The sequence below is a fragment of the Pongo pygmaeus genome, chromosome 23 (assembly GCF_028885625.2).
Source record: "Pongo pygmaeus isolate AG05252 chromosome 23, NHGRI_mPonPyg2-v2.0_pri, whole genome shotgun sequence".
NCBI lineage: Eukaryota > Metazoa > Chordata > Mammalia > Primates > Hominidae > Pongo > Pongo pygmaeus.
The window spans coordinates 54592680-54612992 of record NC_085931.1 but is presented as its reverse complement, the minus strand read 5'-3'; the positions used below and the strand labels follow the sequence as shown (position 1 = coordinate 54612992).

The window sequence follows — 20313 nt, the reverse complement described above, 5'->3', positions numbered from 1 at the left end:
TTCTGCCTAAAGACCTCCCTTTTGTACTTTAAATGCAAATGTACTGGCAATACTCTCCAAGTGTCCCTGGTTTCTTCACGTTTCCTTACCTCTTCACTTCATGTCCTTTTCCTGTCTAGGATGGTATCTAGGGTATTACATTCTATTCAGTCTTCACATCTCCTGAGGCTCCCCTTGGCTGTGAGAGTTTCCTAGACTTGCCTTGTTTTTGATGGCCTTGACAGTTATGAGGATTACTGATCAGATATTTTGTAGAGCATCCCTCAATTGGGATTTGTGTGATATTTTTCTCATGATTAGACTGGGTAATGTGTTTTTGGAAGGAAGACCACAGAGGCGGGTGCCCTTCTCATCACATCTTGTCAAGGGCACCTGCTATTAATATGACTCATCACTGTTGGTGCTGAACCTGTCACTGGTTGAGGTGTGTTACCTGACTTTGTCACCTGGCAGAGGTTTCACTACTGTCAAGTTATTCCTTTTCTCCCCTCTCTCTTCCATATTGGAAAGATTTTCTTCTTTGGAAGAAATCCATGATGCACAGCCCTCAGGGAAGAAGTGGGGAGTTACAATGCTCCAGCTCTTTCAAGCCACAACAACAGGCGTTATTTGGAATCCTTTTGCATGGGATATTTGTCTCTTTTCTTCCACTTACTAACTTAACCATTTATTCATATTAGAATGGACTCATGCCTCATTATCCTTTAAATAGGTATAATATCCTTAATGATTTTTCCCTTTTCCACTTCTGATTGGTAATTTTAAAATATTTTGTGTTTGTTTTGTGACTTGTCTAGCTAGAGGTTTATCACTTTTATTGATCTTTTTCTAAAACAAACTGTGATTTCATTGATTTCCTCTATTGTTCGCCTGTATTCTACTTCACTGATTTTTACTTTTATCTTTATTATGTCTTTATTTCTACTTACTTCTACATACTTTGGCTTTAATTTGCCTGAGTTTGAAACACAAGGGGATTTTTAGGGGATATTCACCTTGAGAACCTGATGGGACTCCTGGCATGAAAGCCCATGAAAGTGCGCCCTCCCCCTGCCCCTTCCTCCAAAGACAGGGCCGCTAGAAATCGCTCCCTGTCAAGCTAATTCACACTCAGCCTCCAGCAACTTGTCAAAATTACCACTTAGGTATCCCTACCAGTTTCTGGTCTCAGTAGCTTTTGCTCCAGGTAAGCTGATCATGGCTGTGATTCTCTGTCTTCATTTCTCCCTCCAGATTTTATGTTTCTCTGATGGTTCTATGAAACGTCATTAATTTGCAGTTTGTCTTTTTTCTTGTTGTAAGGATGGGACTTCCAAGCTGTTTACATGTCAGAGCTGAAAGCAAAAATTCCACCCTTATTTTAAAAAATATTTTAGCTGGGAAAAACATTCTAGGTTGGCAATTATTTTCTTCTGGCATTTTAAAGACACCGTTCCATGGTCTATGTCTTCTATCAGTTTTGTTGATAAATCAACCATGTATCTTATTGGGTGTAATGTGTCTTTTTTTTCTCTAGCAGCTCTTAAGATTTTCCTCTGTCTTTGGATTTCAGCAGTCATACTAGGATGAGTCTCAGTGCAGCTTTCTTTATATGAATCCTGCTGGAGTTTGCAGTTCTTCTTGTATCTGTAGGTTAATGTGTTTTATCAGTTGTGACAAATTCTCAGCCACTGCCTCCTCTCCTGTTGTTTATGTGCATTCTCTTCTCCCTCCCTGGACTCCTTTCCAGGATCCCACATGCCTCTCTCACTCTTTTGTGTAGTTTCCATCTTTTTTCTTTCAGTGCTTCAGTCCCAGTATTTCCTATTGATCTGTCTTCCAGTTTGCTAATCCCATGTTCTGCATTTTTCAATCTGTGGTTAGTTGTACTCACAGAGTTCTTAATTTTAGTATTATATTTTTCAGTGGTGGGATGCTCATTAGGTTATTTTTAACATATTTCGTATCTGTGTTTTTTTCATCTTTTGTCTCAATATACTCCTGTATTCTCTTAAACATATTCATAGCTTTTTTTCTGGTATTTCCAATATCTGGATCACCTGTAGATCTGTTTCTGTTGTCTGTTTTTTTTTTTTCTTTCTGGATATTGGGTTATATGGTTCTGTCTCTTGGAATGCCAGGTAGATTTTTACTGAATATCAAATATTATTTATTAAGAAAATTAAGAGGCTCTGGATAATAGGTCATCCTCTGCTTTGCTAGGCAGATAGAGTGGGGACTCATAACCTTAGTCCAGTAAGGGACTGGTGGATTTGAGGCTGGATTGAATTTTGGCAAGGCTGTTAGCATTTGTTTTTTTAACTACTCCTGCTCCTAGGGCATAAAACTTCAAAAGCTCTAACTCAGAGCCTGGGTGTATCAGTCCGTTTTCACGCTGCTGATGAAGACATACCCGAGACTGAACAATTTAAAAAAGAAAGAGGCTTAATTGGACTTACAGTTCCACATGGCTGGGGAAGCCTCCCAATCACGGTGGAAGGCGAGAAGGAACAAGTCACATCTTATGTAGATGGTGGCAGGCAAAAAATGAGAGAGCTTGTGCAGGAGAATGCCTCCTTTCAAAACCATCAGATCTCATGTGACTTATTCACCGTCAAGAGAACAGCACAGGGAAGATTTGCCCCCATGATTCAATTACCTCCCACCATGTCCCTCCCAAACACATGGGAATTCAAGATGAGATTTGGGTGGGGACACAGCTAAACCATATCATTCTGCCCCTGGCCCCTTCCAAATCTCATGTTCTCACATTTCAAAACCAATCATGCCTTCTCAATAGTCCCCCAAAGTCTTAACTCATTTCAGCATTAACTCAAAAGTCCATAGTCCAAAATCTCATCCAAGACAAGGCAAGTCCCTTCTGCCTATGAGCCTGTAAATCAAAAGCAAGTTAGTTGGTTCCTAGATACAATGAGTGTACAGGCATTGGGTAAATACAGCCATTCAAAATGGGAGAAATTGGCCAAAACAAATGGGCTACAGGCACCATGCAAGTCTGAAATCCAGTGGGGCAGTCAAATCTTAAAGCTCCAAAATGATCTCCTTTGACTCCATGTCTCACATCCAGGTCACACTGATGCAAGAGGTGGGTTCCCATGGTCTTGGGCAGCTCCGCCCCTGTGGCTTTGCAGGGTACAGCCTCCCTCCCGGCTGCTTTCATGGGCTGACATTGAGTGTCTGCAGCTTTTCCAGGAGCATGGTCCAAGCTTTCAGTGGATCTACCATTCTGGGGTTTGGAGGATGGTGGCCCTCTTCTCACAGCTCCACTAGGCAGTGCCCCAGTAGGGACTCTGTGTAGGGGCCCTGCCCCCACATTTCCCTTCTGCACTGCCGTAGCAGAGGTTGTCTATGAGAGCCCTGCCCCTGCAGCAAACTTCTGCTTAGACATCCAGGTGTTTCCGTAGATCTTCTGAAATCTAGGCAGAGGTTCCCAAACCTCAATTCTTGACTTCTGTGCACTCACAGACTTAACACCATGTGGAAGCTGCCAAGGCTTGAGGCTTGGACCCTCTGAAGCTATGGCCCAAGCTCTAAATTGGCCCCTTTCAGCCATGGCTGGAGCTGCTGGGATGCAGGGCACCAAGTCCCTAGGCTGCACACAGCTCAGGGACCCTGGGCCCAGCCTATGAAACTGCTTTTTCCTCCTAGACCTCCAGGCCTGTGATGGGAGGGGCTGTTGTGAAGACCTCTGACATGCCCTGGAGACATTTTCACCATTGTCTTGGGGATTAATATTCTCCTCCCCGTTACTTATGCACATTTCTGCCACCAGCTTGAATTTCTGCTCGGAAAATGGGATTTTCTTTTCTATCACATTGTCAGGCTGCAAATTTTCTGAAGTTTTATACTCTGCTTCCCTTATAAAACTGAATGCTTTTAACAGCACCCAAGTCACCTCTTGAATGCTTTGCTGCTCAGAAATTTCTTCTGCCAGATACCCTAAATCATCTCTCTCAAGTTCGAAGTTCCACAAATCTCTAGGGCAGAGACAAAATGCCGCCAGTCTTTTTGCTAAAATGTAACGAGTCACCTTTGCTCCAGTTCCCAACAAGTGCCTCATCTCCATCTGAGACCCCCTCAGCCTGGACCTTATTTTTCATATTACTATTAGCATTTTTGTCAAAGCCATTCAACAAGTCTCTAGGAATTTCCCAACTTTCCCACGTTTTCCTATCTTCTTACGAGCCCTCCAAACTGTTTCAACCTCTACCTGTTACCCAGTTCCAAAGTCACTTCCACATTTTCAGGTATCTTTTCAGCAATGCCCCACTCTACTGGTACCAATTTACTGTATTAGATCATTTTCATGCTGCTGATAAAGACATACCCAAGACTGAGCAATTTACAAAAGAAAGAAGTTTAACTGGACTTAGAGTTCCGTGTGGCTAGGGAAGCCTCACAATCATGGCAGAAGGCAAGGAGGAGCAAGTCTCATCTTACATGCATGGTGGCAGGCAATAAATGAGAGAGAGCTTGTGCAGGGGAACGCCTCTTTTTAAAACCGTCCGATCTCTTGAGACCTATTCACTATCATGAGAACAGCATGGGAAAGACATCCCCCCATGATTCAATTACCTCCCACCAGGTGCCTCCCAAAACACATGGGAATTCAAGATGAGATTTGGGTGGGAACACAGCCAAACCATATCACTGGGTTATTCTCTGAGCCCTGCCCCTTCCCCTGCAGGAGGTCCTGAACTCCAGTCCTTGTTTCCTCAGGACCACAAGGTGACCAAAAAATCCCTTTTGCTTCTCAGAGGCTTCCTGCCTACTTAGTCTTCTGCCCCACACAGCTTAAGAATTCAGCGAATACTTTGAGAGGAAAAGGGGCAGAGTATTGGGCATGTTTCTTCTTTTTCTTTCTCACTAGGAATCCAGTCATTTGGGTCTCTCCTTTAGTTCTCTCCAGTGTCATGAGCTCCTCACATACCTTACTTGCTTCTCTGTCTGCCTGGACCGTCTGCCCCAGTCCTGAGCCCCTTGCCCTGCTCCCAGATTAGCAAATGGCTCACTCTCCTCCAGCTTCACCCTTCTCTCAGATTTTTGTCCCTCTGGGTCCTGGTTGCCTCCGCAGCTCTCTTATGCTTCAAACAGATGTTTTGATGCATTTTTTCTGTCTTTTTCATTTGTTGTCAGTGGAAGCATAAATCTGCAATATATTTCAACAAGCAGAACATTAGCCATTCTCTTTTTGTTGGGCATTCATTTCTTTTATTTTTAATATTTTTTCCTCTTTAAACAATCTTTCTTTATGTGTCCTTATATACTGATGCTTTTATTTGTATGGAATGGATGCCAGGAGTAAGACTCTTGGTTGAAGATTTTTTAAAACATTTTTAAACATGTTATCCATTTGCTTTTTTTAAAATACTGTAATGTTTCACATTTCTAGTGGTTGTGTATGACAGTATCTTTTTCTCTGGACCTTTGTAAGCAATAGGCATTATAGCTTTTTAAATTTTTGCTGGTCTTATGGTTTTAAAATGGCAACTCATTTAAACTTTAATTTGCATTTATTTTCCTGACTAGTGAATTTATTATTATTATTTGCCACTGTGATTTGTTCTTCTTTGAGTTGCTATTTACATCCTTTGCCCTCTTGTCAATTTATAAAACCTATTTGCTTATGATGGACATCATTATTTATCTCTGCTCTCACAAGAATCCCAGGACTCCCAGTTCCTCCCTCACCTTCTGGGTTCTCAGCCCGGGGACTTTTTCCCCCTCGGGCTCTGTATCCCTCTTAATCTGACCCTGTCTTCTATTCTCCCAGCTCCCAAAGGTCTTCTCTGGGCATTGGCTCGTTTGCACCAACTCAAGCCTGGCTCTCTCCTGAGGACACTCTTTCCCCTGTAGTCACAAGTCACTCCTCACTAACGTATAAGCTTGGCGGGGATGGGAAGCTTTGTCTTTCTCATCCTCTGCCCTATCTCTAGCATCTAAATCAGTGCCTAGCATATCGTAAGTGCTCAATAAGTATTTTTCAAATGCATGAATCAATTTGATAAATTATCATAGTATTATGGCTAAAAATGTTGACTCTGGAGCTAGGCTGCCAGGGCTCAAATCTCAGCTCTGATTCTTCTTCATTATTATTATTATTTACAATAATTTCAACATTTAAATTTAGATTCAAGGAGTACATGTGCTGGTTTGTTACGTGGGTATTTTGCAGAATGCTGAGGTTTGGGGCATGAATAATCCCACCACCCAGGTAGTGAGCATAGTACCCAACAGGTGGTTTTTCAGCCCACATCCCACTTTCTCCCTCCCCACTCCAGTAGTCCCCAGTATCTGTTATACTCATCATTGTGTCTGTGTACTCAGTGCTTAGCTCCCACTTATCAGTGAGAACATGCAGTATTTGGTTTTCTGTTCCTGTATAAATTCTCTTAGGATAATGGCCTCCAGCTGCATCCATGTTGTACAAAGGACATGATTTCATTCTTTTTTATGGCTGTGTAGTATTCCACGGTGTGTATGTACCACATTTTCTTAATCCAGTCCACCATTGATGGGCACCTAGGTTGATTCCACACCTTTGCTATTGTGAATAGCTCAGCTCTGCTTCTTAATAACTGTGTGCCTGTGGGCACACCCCTCAGCCTCAGCTTCCTTTTTCCTAAAATGGAGATAATAGTAGCAGCTACATCATTGGATTGTTAGAAGGATTAAATAAGGATATATATAATATACATATGATATATTATATATTTATATTTGTTAATATATATATTTATTACAACATATATTTGTCACAACAGCCTTAGGAAACTAGTAGTTTCCTAATAGGGTCAGGGTTAGGGTTAGGGAAACTAATAGTTTCCTAGGGCAGTTATAACAAATTACCATACACTGGGTAGCTTAAAACAATAAAAATGTATTTTTTCACAGTTGTCGAAGCCAGGAGTTTGGAATCAAGGTGTCAGCAGAGCCATGCTCTCACCTGCTGCCTCTGGGAGCACCCTTCATTGTCTCTCCCAGCTCCCAGTGGCTGCCTGCCATCTGGCATCCCTCGGCTTGTAGCTGCGTCACTCCAACCTCTGCCTCTGGCTCCACATGGCCTCTTTGGTCTCTTTCTTCTTTGTCTGCATGTCTTCACATCATGTTCTCCTCTCTGTGTGCCTCTGTCCAAATTTCCCTCTTGTTCTAAGGACACCAGTCATTGGGTGAGGTACTACTCTCATCCAGCACAACTTCGTCTTAACTTGATTCCAACTGAAAAGACCCCAGCTCCATTAAAGGTTACATTCACTGGAACCAGGATTGAGACCTCATTATACCTTTTGGGGTACACAATTCAACCGACAACAATGTATAACCCTTAAAATAGGGCCTGGCACCTGAGGGCTGGGACTTGGCTCTTTTGTTCACTATTGTATTCCCAGTTCCTGGATAGAACCCATCATAGAGATGCTCAAAACATCTGTAGAATTAATTAATAATTTATCAGCTCTTTGTCTTCTGCAATACAAATATATTTTCCAAATATATCATTTGTCTTTTTGTTTTGTTATAGTTCCATATTTTGCCATTAAAATGTTTTCAGTTTTTATACAACCAAATATTTCTATTGTCCTTTTTTTCCCTAAATAAATTCTAGGTTTGTAGCCATGGTTAATAAGATGTTATTCCTTCATCCCCCACCCCCAACCCCACCTCAGTCTCCTAGACTTTCTTACAAGAATTTTATTTGTTTTTTTATAGAATGTTTTTAGAGCAGCTTTAGGTTTATAGCAAGATTTAGTGGAAACTACAAAGTTCCCGTATACCCCTGTCCCCACGTGCACAGCCTCCCCCACTAACAACACCTCTCAGCAGAATGGTACATTTGTTACAATCTATGAACATGTATTGAAATTATTACAATTTCTTGCTTACAGAACAAGTGAAATTTCTAGGTCAAAAGAACATGCACAGTTAAATGTTTAATGCATATTGCCATATTACATTTCCAATGATTCTATCTAATTCATTCCTACCACAAGTGTTTGGTAGTTACTAATTTCCAAATGTTTGCCAACTTTGGGTATAATAAAAAAGTTTAATATATGGTAACATACCAGTCAGAATTATAGTCATTATTTTAATTTGCATTTCTTTGATTTTAGTTAGCCTGAACTTCTCTTTTCCATTGTTGTATCATGAGAATTTATTTTTATTTTTAAATGTAGATGCTTAATCCATGTGGAATTAATTTCTATACATGATGTAAGATGGGGCTCTTCTTCTATATTTCCTTACTGAATTAGACTATTACCTTTGTCATTTATGACATTCTCATTATACTAGGGTCTACATCCGAAAATTTTCATCCCACTGATTTATACATCTATTTCTATATAAATGCAATATGGCTCTTTAATTTAGTAAAACAGGTCTTTTCTCAATGTTCTTCCTTTTTGTACTTTCTTGGCTATTCTCAGGCCAGGTTTATATGTTACCATATAGACTTTAAAATCATTTTATTCAATTACCCCTCAGATGCATTACTGGGATCATAACTGGACTTACATTACATTTATATGTTAGAAATGTATCTGCTCTTGAAATCAGCAAGAAAGAACATAAAGGCGTGCAGAGGCTAAGTGACAGAGAGCCCTGGGATTCTGCAGGGGAAGTGGCTGCTTAGCATCAGCTTTTCCTGTTGCGCCCGTTTGTCCTGAGCTTTGAGTTTCTTCCCACTTGCCCTTTGAATGATAGATTTGACCTCCAGGACTTGAGAACAGCCTTCTCTGAAGTTGAAGTAGGCACGACTTGTCTGCTTTTATCTGCCATGTTCAAAATCTGTCATTGAAGTACTGAATTCACTGCCCGCAGAGCATGCTGAGATTTTACATGTGTGTGTAGACCCGAGCTGGGTTCTGGATCTTTGCTTCTAAAATGGACAGGTCTGGTCAATGCACTAGTTATGCCTGGAATTCCCCTTGACATTGAAAGGCGGTCATGTCGCCTCATCTTTCAGTCTCAGTTTTTGAAGCTTGCACTTAGGTCCAGCATTTTGTCATTCTGTGCCATCTAAACGCAATTCTAGTCTTTTAGTTTTTATGGGGATAATATATTTAAAAAACAAAAACAAACCAAACCAACTTATCATTGTCATCATTTTCATTGTCATGATCATGCCAGCAGCAAAGAAGAAAAGAAAACGTGAACATTTTTCGACTTGTGATTGCCATTAGCAAACCATCAGTCTGTGCTGAAGGCCTAGAGTCAGGCACTAAGGTTGGAGGAAGGATTGTTTTTGGAAGTGTGATGCAGTCCATCCACTATGGATCAAATAGAATTAATGTGGGGACCAGTTAGAAGATTTAGCCTAGGGACTAGAAATGTCTGGATTTCTGGGAGTGATTTAAATCGTGATCTAATGGTCATAGCATTTTACCAAAGTAAATAGAATCCCAGAGATTCAGAGCTCGAAAGGGCTGCAGAGCTCATCTTACCACTGTTACCTCCTCCCTCCTTGTTCCCCATCATTAACCCCTCAGTGGATGGCGTGTGCTCCCCTGACCACTAATATGTGGCTTTCCTTGACCTGGAACACGCTAAGCCTGTGCACCTGTCATCTGCTGCTCAAAGAGCTTGCCTAGGGCAGCTCTGTCCCTTCCGTTTGGTCACGAGAGTGAATCTACATAAAGCAGGTCCAAATCCAACCTGCATTTGGGAGCCAAGCCCAGTCAACCCACACGCAGCCACGCCTGGAATCCCAGCAATTTGGGAGGCCGAGGCTGGTGGATCACCTGAGGTCAGGAGTTGGAGACCAGCCTGGCCAACATGGTGAAACCCCATCTCTACTAAAAATACAAAAATTTGCCAGGCGTCATGGCGGGCGCCTGTAGTCCCAGCTACTCAGGAGGCTGAGGCAGGAGAATGGTGTGAACCCAGGAGGCAGAGCTTGCAGTGAGCCGAGATCACGCTACTGCGCTCCAGCCTGGGCGACAGAGCGAGACTCCGTCTCAAAAAAAAAAAAAGAACAAATGCTTATTTCGTTGTAAGCCACTGAATTTCAGCTTGTTTGTTGTGTAGTTGCTGACTCATAGACACCCTATCCCTGCTGTAGACCTGTTCCAAACACACGGCACACAACAGTTGGTGAAGAAACAAACCTAGTGTGTCCTCTGCGGATGGTGCCAGGCTGGTCAACTGATAGGGAGCAGTGTGTCTCCCAGGGTGAGGAGCCTGTGCAAAAGGAAGCAGCGTCACGTGCTGTTTGTGCAGCCAGAGCCTCAGCTGCGCTTCAGCCTCAGCTGCCAGAGCCGGGTTGCAGTCATTGGCTCCCAGGCTTCGCTGGGCAGCAGCACACCCAGCAGAGTCACGTGAGTGGCTCCTTACTGCTCACACGTGACCGTGAGGCAGGCTCTTGCATCTCTGGGCTTTGGGTTTCTCATCAGTAAAGGACAAAGTTGAACCTGACACTCTCTTATCTCTTCCAGTGCTGAGTGTATGAGACAATGTTGTCCCGTGGAGTCCGACCGACTCGTGTTCAAATCTTTGCTGTACTTCTTACCACTTGTGTCTTCCTAGAAAACAGTTGGCTTATTTCGCCTTCTTAAACTTTGATCTCCTCATTTAGAACATAGAGTTGGTCATACTTCTGTTGAGGCATTGTTGCAAGGTTTAAATGAGGGATGGAAATCGTTCAGTCCTGGGGTGGCCCCTGGTAGCTCCTCAATCAAACGCTCTTTCATGGCGATCCTTGGGAAGTTTCCGTTCCTGTCTGGATCTAGGAAGGAGGGTTTGTGGCTCAGAAGGCAGTTCTGGCTCTTGACACTATGCTGTTCCTGGTGGGCTCTGTGCTTGGGAAGTGTACCTGTAATCGGGCACACCGTGGCTGTCGGTGTTTTCCCGCAAGGGGCTTCTTATCTGAGATGCCCTGCGCCTTGTGACCATTCATGGCGTTCTTCACAGTATTCCTGTTGGTTAAGACTTGAAAAGGAAACCCCATTATTTATCTGCACTCACAGCTGGCAACAGCATCCTGAGCCCAAGATCCTGCGGCCTGTACACATGACCGTGGCGTCATGATTGCCTGTCACCCCAGTTTGCATCAGCTTTGAAGATTCTGTCTTGCTGGGGCCACATGGACAGTCAGACATGTGTCCAATGTTGCTAGGAAGCATTTGCCAAAAGAGTTTGAATTTTCCATTCAAGTACAAATTAGACCTATTTTGAAAATTTCATATTATTTTCTAGCCATAGTACTCTTCTCCCTAGTACCTGCTTTGCATGTGATCAGATAACCTTGATGACTGGAACTCTCAGATCATGCCTGCATTCTGGATGACACAGCTCTACGGTGGCAGGTGGTCCATAGGTGGGGGAGGAGCTGGAAGATGAGGTATCCCTGGGATGGGGGAGGTGGGGAGACAGAGCATGTCTGAAATTCTAGAGAAGGCAGACTTTTTTTTTTTTTTTTTTTTTGGTACCTGTTTCATGTTGTCTGTGAATGGGTATGTAAAGAAATACAAATAATATTACTTATTAAAAATAAAACCCATAACTCTCTTTAGTTTTATCACAAAAGAATTTAGGCCACAGGATTTCCAGGCACGGAGGGATGGCTAAAAAGCCAATCTCAGCCAGGAATGGTGGCTCACGCCTGTAATCCCAGCACTTTGGGAGGGCGAAGTGGTGGATAACCTGAGGTCGGGAGTTTGAGACCAGCCTGACCAACATGGAGAAACTCCGTCTTTACTAAAAACACAAAATTAGCCGGGTGTGGTGTCGCATGCCTGTAATCCCAGCTACTCAGGAGGCTGAGGCAGGAGAATCGCTCGAACCCAAGAGGCGGAGGTTGCGGTGAGCCAAGATTGTGCCATTGCACTTCAGACTGGGCAATAAGAGTGAAACTCCATCTCAAAAAAAAAGCCAGTCTCCAAATTGTGTGCTCCTCAATCTCCTCAGGGTGCATCCTTTAAATCTCTGGCTTAAATATAAACAGGAATCTCTCCCTTGGCTCCCCTTAACTGATATTTTCAGAAGAGAACTTTGCTAAGTGTAGTATTAAGGAAAGACTGATGGGGATCCCACGGCTGGTCCAGCACACACACTGAGATATCCACACTGAAGTCCGCACCACCCATTGAGGAGCTGGCACCTCACAGTCCCTGTCCCGTCTCCCTTTCCTCCTGGATCCTTTTGTGTGTCTCACAAGGAAAGTATCCTTTTGTTGGCCTCACAGTATTTTTTTTTTTTTTTTTTTGAGATGGAGTTTTGCTTTTGTCGCCCAGGCTGGAGTGTAAAGGCGCCATGTCAGTTCACTGCAACCTCTGCCTCCCAGGTTCAAGCGATCCTCCTGTCTCAGCCTCCCAAGTAGCTGGGATTGCCAGCGCCTGCCACCATGGCCAGCTAATTTATGTATTTTCAGTAGAGACGGGGTTTCACCATGTTGGCCGGACTGGTCTTGAACTCCTGACCTCAGGCAATCCACCCACCTCATCCTCCCAAAGTGCTGGGATTACAGATGTGAGCCACTGTGCCTGGTCCACAGTATTCTTAATATTCCAACTCCTTCCTCACCATAGCTGAATGACCACTTGGTGCTCATATTTGCATGGGCATGGGCTTTCTTAGTCAGACCCAAGATTCAACCAGACACAATAGCAAGAGTCTGATGAGTGTTGCCAGCTGTTCCTTGTGTTGACATCCCCATTCTCTTGTCCTCATTCAACTTTTAGTGAACACCTACTATGTGCTCTTGGCGTATAGAAGTGAAAAAGAAGTGCCGGTAATTCCCTACACAATAGCACTTTGTTGAGTGCCTGCCATGTGTTAGGTTCTGTGTGAGGGACTATCTATGGAAGTAAACGGAAGGGGTATGGAAGCTTAAGATTTTTTTTTTGGTCACCCAGGCTGGAGAGGACCAAGAAGGCTCTCCCTGAGCTGCTGATACCTGTATCTTAAGGGTGTGCTTGCTGTAGCACCCAGAAAATATTCCTGGGAGTTTTGCTTCCAGTTTGGCTATGTAAGCTTCTACTGGACCAGCCCTCCCAGAGATACCAAGTATAAACACTGGACAATGTTAAGTCAGTCAGTAAATCAGTAATTTATTAAATAACCAAATGCCTAAAGGTCCTGGAAAATGAAACTAGACTAGGCAAGAAGATTCAGGAGGGTGTCAACTCCTGAAGATGGGAATAGCATGAGTGAGTTCCCATTTTCTACAGCTTTTCACTTGAGGAAACTAATAGCCTTTCTGGCTTGAAGAACCAGAGGGAAGAGGTCTGGGTAACTAATGCTACCTGAAAGTAAAGATGGGGATGGAGAAAGGGGGCATTTTGAAAGGGAGAGAGCCAGAGAGCAGATGCTCCAGCTTTTGTGTATAGATTCTTCCTCAATCTCTGTCTGACTCTAAACCACATATGAGCAGAGCAGATTGCAAGTAACCTAGCTAAGGATACAAGAACTGAACTGAAATTTAAACTGCAGCCCAACACATTCAAATTTTTTCAGTTTGAGTCCAACCCAGCCTACTGCCTGCTCAAACACATGAACCAAATATATAGATTTATATAAAATACATAGACATATAGATTTATAACATACGTAGACATAAAACATGTCACTCTTTGGAGAACTACAACAGAATCCAGAGGCTCCACACCATAACCTCCACAATGTCCAGGATATAACCCCAAATTATTCAACATTTGGAGAAACATAAAAAATGTGATCTTTCTTAAGAGAAGAGACTCTAAGATGACCAGATGTTAGAATTAACACTCAAAGACTTTAAAGTAACCATTATAAAAATGCTCAGTGATACAAAGGAAAATATACTCATAATGAATGAAAATATGTGAAATCTCAGCAGAGAAATAGAAATTATAAGAAGAACCATATGGAAATTCTAGAACTGAAAAATAAGATATCTGAAACAAAAAATTCACCACATAGCTCAACCACAGAATGAAGAGGACAGAAGTCAATGAAACTGAGGATAGATTAATAGTTACATAAACTGAAGAGGAGAGAGAAAAATTTTTTAAAAAGAGAGAGAAAGAGAGAATAGTGTCTCACAATCACATGAACAATATCAAAAAGTCTAACATAAGTGTAATCGGAATCACAAAAGGAAAAAAGACAGGAACTAGGGAAGAGGACATATGTGAAGAAATAATGGCTAAAATTTCCCAATTTTGGTGAAACGCCCTAATATAGATTCCAGAAGCTCAGAAAACCCCAAGTAGGATATTACAAAGAAAATAACAGACAAACTGCTGAAAAGCAACATCAAAGAGAAAAATCTTAAAAGCAGCATGAGAAAAATGACACATTACAAACAGGGAAACAGCATTTTAAATTACCATTGGCCTCGCACCAGAAACAATGGAGGAGGTGAGAAGATAGTAGAACAGTAACATATGGAAAGGAAAAAGGAAAAAAGCAAAAGCAAAACCAAACATAAACCTCCCAACCCAGAATTTTATACCTAGCCAAAGTCTCCTTCAAGAATGAAGGTGATGATTTCAAACTGAACAAAACAAAAGCTAAGATAATTCATTGCAAGTGGATCTTCGCTACAAGCAAGGCTAAAAGAAGTTCTCAGGATGAAGGAATTTGATACTAGGAAGACTTGGCTGTCCATGACAGAACAAAGAACATTAGAAATGGTAAATCGCTGATTAAATATAGAAGGCTATTATTTTTCTTCATTTAAAAACCGTATAGGAATATTCAAAGCAAAAATCATGGCATTGTCTTGTGGGATTTATAACATATGTAGATGTGAAACAAATGTCAACTATACCATAAGAACAGGGTGCAGGACAACCCCAGCACTTTGGGAGGCCAAGGTGGGGGGGGGTCACCTGAGGTCAGGAGTTCGAGGCCAGCCTGATCAACATGGAGAAACCCCATCTCTACTAAAAATATAAAATTAGCCGGGCATGGTGGCACATGTCTGTAATCCCAGCTACTCGGGAGGCTGAGGCAGGAGAATAGCTTGGACCCGGGAGGCGGAGGTTGCGGTGAGCCGAGATCGCACCATTGCACTCCAGCCTGGGCAACAAGAGCAAAACTCCGTCTCAAAAAAAAAAAAAAGAACATGGTGCAGGAGACCTCTATGAGGTTGCAAGGTTTCTACATTCTGTGTGAGGTGGCATAATATTAAGTCTAAATAGACTGTGAAAAGTTCAGAATGTATAGTGTAATCACATAGAAACCACCAAAAAAGTGCTGCAAAGAGACATAGCAAACAAGTGTCACGCACACAAACTGGTGGCTGCTTCTCTCACAGGATGTTGTGCAGGTGCTGCGTTTAGAAAAGGCTGAATCCTCACTTTCATCATTGGGCATGCTCTCAGGGCGTCTTCCTTCATGGAGAGGGCCCAGCAACGGTTCCCTGAAATGTTGTGACCTCCTGGGGAAGAGTCGGTCTACAATCTAAGGGACGCCCCAGGGATGGCCGGAGTGACGACTATCTGGTGAATCAACACATGCCAGACCATAGTCTGTCAGTCTTTGAGCAACTTTCTTAGGGGAATGCCTCCTAGAAAAGACTAAAGGAAATGACTTGAATGGTTAAACATTTAAATCTGTTTTATAAACATTTTTTTTGCTGGTGAGCCTTCCTTCGTATTGTATGTCGCCTCCAAGGGTCATGATAAATCTGTTTGATTTGCTGCTGTGTTCATCTTAGAAATGAAAGTGGTGCAAGGGTAGCCTCGGAAGAGGCATCAGAGGCCTTCGCATCTGTGGCCTGCCCTGAGCCTCTTCTGGGAATGGCACTTGCAGCGTTTGTGTTCTCTGTGGTGCTCTGGTGCTCCATGCCCCTGGGGATTACGCTCCTGTGACCGCTGGACAGGCTGCTGAGGGCCTGGGAGATAGTACGAATCTCCCTGGCACCTCACAGCCCTCTAGGCTGGAGAACATTTGCCTGCAGACATTTCCTTACGATGCAGTACATATGGTTTTGTGAAAGAATTGAGCAAGAAGAATTTTCCATGAATAATTCATGTGCAATTGTTTTCAAAATAGAAAGTTTTTTTCAAAGCAAGCAACCAGAGGCTCACCGCGGCTGTGGGTGCTTCTGCGGGGGCCACAGCTTTCTACCTGAACACCAGTGCCATCCTGTGCTGGGACAGGCTCCTCTGCAGAGCTGGGCCAGCGACCATGTGCAGATGGCACAGAACTGTCAGCATTCCCAGTCACGTGCTTCCTGTCCAATTCCACAGGCAGGCCCTGGGGATAGCCTCGTAATCCTGCGTTGCCACCCGCCTCAGTCCCCCTGGGCAGCACTGCAACACTTCCATCCCTTCCCTTTTCTCTCAGCTGCTAGCCTGGCACCAGCCACATCACAGCCTGTTTACTGTTAACCTCCACACGCAGGAAGCCAAGGCCAGGCCTGACTGATTGGACCAGCGTAGATACAGTGTGCACTTTCACAGTCAGACTGTCAGTTATTTACATAGACAGCGAAAGGGAGAATAAGCCACAGGGGCCAGCTCCCTGAGTCCTCTTCCCGAATACCAAAAAGGATGACACCGAAACAAAGGAAGCTGATGACTGCGCCGCAAGGTGTGGAGTGCCCTGTTGCCGAGAGCCACGTCCAGACTGCAGCCAAGTGGCTTCCCTTCTGCAGCTCTAGTGTGAGGGGCCGGGGCAGAAAGCCCCTCACCCTATCAGAACCTGGAGGCGGGAGAAACTGTCTCCTGACAGCCTTCCTGGAGAGATAGGGAGGCAGGTGGGAGGTGGGCTCAGGGCAGCTCCTTGGAGGCCTCCCGTCCTTTCAGGCTCCACAAAGGCTCAGACTGGCCTTTGCCTATGTGGCCTCTTTGTATACATGGAAGACACCAGGGCTCCATGGCAGAGCTGCTCCCCGCTCCCCCTGGGCCATTTCCTGTCCATTTTCATCTCCTCTCCTTTTTGTCCAGGCCCCTGTGACCTTATTCCAACAGTAGATCTCATCACAGTGGTTAATAAGAAGAACGAGGTTTGAGGATGGGCGTGGTGGCTCATGCCTCAGCATTTTGGGAGGCCGAGGCAGGTGGATCACGAGGTCAGGAGATCGAGACCATCCTGGCTAACATGGTGAAACCCTGTCTCTACTAAAAATACAAAAAATTAGCCAGGCGTGGTGGCCGGTGCCTGTAATCCCAGCTACTCGGGAGGCTGAGGCAGGAGAATCGCTTGAGCCCGGGAAGCAAAGGTTACAGTGTGCATAGGTAGCACCATTGCACTCCAGCCTGGGTGACAGAGTGAGACTCTGTCTCAAAAAAAAAAGAAAATAACTGGGTTTGAACCCCAGGTCTGCCGCTTTCTATTCATATGTCTAAGAAAAGTGACCCAAACTCCCTAAGGGTCAGTTTCCACAGCATTAAAATGAGGTTAGAAAGAGTGCCTTTCTTGAGGCTTCTGCTGAGGATGAAATGAGATCCGTGTGGAGCCTGTACAGCGCCCCGCACAGTGCCTGGCACACACGGGCACTAAGTGGTGCTGCGCAGTAACCATGATGAGGGCGACACTGCAGCACGGCCTCACCTGGTCCCTCCGTTCCCTCCCTAACCGCCTCTTCCGCTGAATGCAGCGAGCATCGCTGCGCTGCTCCTCCACCTGGAACTTACTCTGGCTTCCGGTGACATCTGTTGACTTTGTTGATGATAACCTGTGTATTCCTCACCCCTCAACACACTTTCTTCACAACCCATTGGCAAACCCAGTTCTCCTAGAAAGCCTTCCATCCCCTGTTCCGGGTGGGGTTAGTCATTCTGGACGTCTTTGGCCCCTTGGCCCATAGATGCATTTAGAACTGTGATTCTGTGTTCTTTTCTGGAGGAAAACCCATGTTTTCCCATTTGGATTGTGAATACTCTGAGATCAGCAAAGGTGGTGCCTTCCATCTGCCTCTATCCACCCAGCATCCCTTCTGTGGGTGGCTCACATCCACGCAGGCAGCTCTGTCTGGGTTTTTGGCCAAAGGGCATCATCTTTTCGGTAATTCCTCGGGAGACGTCATCGAGACGATTCCACTTCAGTATTTGCAAGGCAGGGAAGAGTGTTTTCTTGGGTGCTCCGTCTGCCCCCAACATACCCAAAACTGAAACAGTAGATCATGTGTTTTGGAGGGAAGGAATCAAGAATAACTTTCAGCAAGTGGACTAGCATATAGAGAAGAAAAATGCATTCATGGATGGCCACCCCCATTTAAAAAAACACAGCCGCTTTTCATGTAAACTGGGATCATAATGAAACTTGAATGAAAACTTCAGTTTTCCCTCCTCAAACTACCTTGCTTGCTTTATTTTGTTTGCTTGAATATATGTGAACATAAACCTAATGTATGAGACTCTAAAGCCATGGCAGTGACAAGTGTGGCTTTGGGTATCTTGGATGGCACGGCTTGGAAAAGTCTGCAGTGGCGCCTGTGGGCCTGAGCACCATGCCGACTGTGCCACTTGTCCCTTCATTCACTCACTCACCCAACAAATACAAGCCTTGTGGAAGGCCCAGGGACACAGGAGACTCGGTCCCACCCCCTGGCAGCCTGTGGGTGGGGTCAGACAAGTAACAATCATGAGCCCTGCTGTGAACCAGTGCAGGGGCAGGAGGTTCTCGGGGAGTAGTGACCCGCGGACCACCTAACGCCTCTCCACCCTCCCCTGTCTCCCTCGTCAGATACTGGAAGACACTGGGATGCCCATGGACGATGATCAGTATGCCCTGCTGACCACTAAAATAGGCTTCGAGAAGGAAGGGATGAGCTATCTTGATTTTGCGGCAGGATTCGAAGGTAACTAATGGCCAAGTCCACACCCTGTGGGATGCGTCCTGGGTGACACCACACGTCTTCGCTAGCAGTGCCACCAGGCCACTCGGATTGAAGTAGCACAAGCTGAGATGTTGAAACGAGGTGTCTTCCGGGGCTGCAAACAACCATTTTTATTTAATTTTATCTGACCATGTTCAGAACTGTGAGTGCAGAACTTTGCCTGAAAGAGTCTTCTACAAACTCAGAGCACAAATGGTTTGGAAAGTTTGTGCCCCAAAGCCTGTTTCTTCAGTCATACCTCACGGCCTTTAAGATTTTCCCCTAATGTAGTTGCTGGTTATCTGTAGTTAACAATACCATACACAGGCAACACAAATATTACTCCTCCCTATGGACAGAGAAGGATGCAGAGATTCTAAAAGGCCACCCAGCCACGCCCCCAGCCCCGCCCCCACCCCATGTTAGGAAACCCATCTTTGTGCAGTGTGCTGGGGCCACCTCTCCACTCACTGATGCTGCTTTCTCACATGCCAAAGACATTTTGGTGGACAAACAAGCCCTCTAGAGAAGCTGCAGAAATCACACAGATATCTCAATGGAATACTCTTTTGCTGCAAATACCCTGCAGGCTGGCTGGGCGGAATGCAGGAGCCCCGTGCATTTTTCATTTTCCAAGCCTTGGGTCTGGAGGTGACCGTGTGAGGTGGTGAGTTTCCCAGAGACTCAGGCTGGATCCTCGCCAAGGTCCCCCTAGCCTTGTCAGACTCATTTGCCACCCCTTAAACAGAGAGGTCCCACACTCCTGAAAAATGGCATCATGAGAAGCCAGAGCATTTTAGAATTTCAGCACTGTCCCTGGGTAGATGTTTTGATATTTTTTAAGGAAAATAAGAAGGAGAAGGAACTCACCTGCATTTTAGTGAGTGTGTCCCACCTGCCAGGTGTATTCATTTTTCAGGTGAGGAAATTGGGGCCCAGGGTGCGTAGGTCACTTGCCCGAGGTCCCAGTGCTGGCGAGGCCGTCACAGCTGGAACTGGACTCCATCTCTGTCACCTGCTCCCGGCTTCTTGGCTGCCCGTGCTCTCCTCCTCTCACTTCCTGCTCCTTCTCTCCCTACCCATCTCCTCCCTGCCCCTCTAAGCTGCTTTCTCACACGTGAAGATTCTAGCAAGGTGGGGAGTGAGGCCCTGTGTGGCCCCTGCTAGGGGTCAGGGGGATGTGGCAGAGGGGTCAGGCGGTGGGGTTGGGGGTGTTATCTGCCAGGCAGTAAGGAACCGGAGGGAGGCCACTTGCAGCCTCTGCAGTGAGGCAGGTGAGGCAGAAGTCAGGCTCAAGAGGGGCAGAGGATGCCCACGATCTTGGGGCGCCCTGTCCCCCATCCATCTGCCCACCACACCATGGGGAGGGCGCAGGAGCAACAGGTACAGAGAACCACGTCTGGAACCAAGTCCCTGGTGTGTAGCCTGGCTTTGACACAAGGTCACAATCAGATGACCCCAGCCTAATGGAAACGGGGTAGACATGGAAGTTTTTTGTTTGTTTGTTTGTTTTTGTTTCTGTTTTTGATTTTTGAGATGGAGTCTCACTCTGTCACTAGGCTGGA

The 20313-nt window shown here is 44.9% G+C and overlaps 1 protein-coding gene across 4 annotated transcripts in view; it reads left to right on the top strand.

Annotated features, from left to right (window-relative positions):
• EFCAB6 (EF-hand calcium binding domain 6) overlaps positions 1 to 20313 on the top strand; it is a 300279-nt gene that overhangs the window by 168267 nt on the left and 111699 nt on the right. For all 4 annotated transcript variants that reach the window (XM_063663109.1, XM_054470030.2, XM_054470029.2 and 1 more), the window contains one exon: positions 18616 to 18730. In XM_063663109.1, the coding sequence (XP_063519179.1) occupies positions 18616 to 18730 (115 nt within the window). The remainder of the gene's footprint in view (positions 1 to 18615; positions 18731 to 20313) is intronic.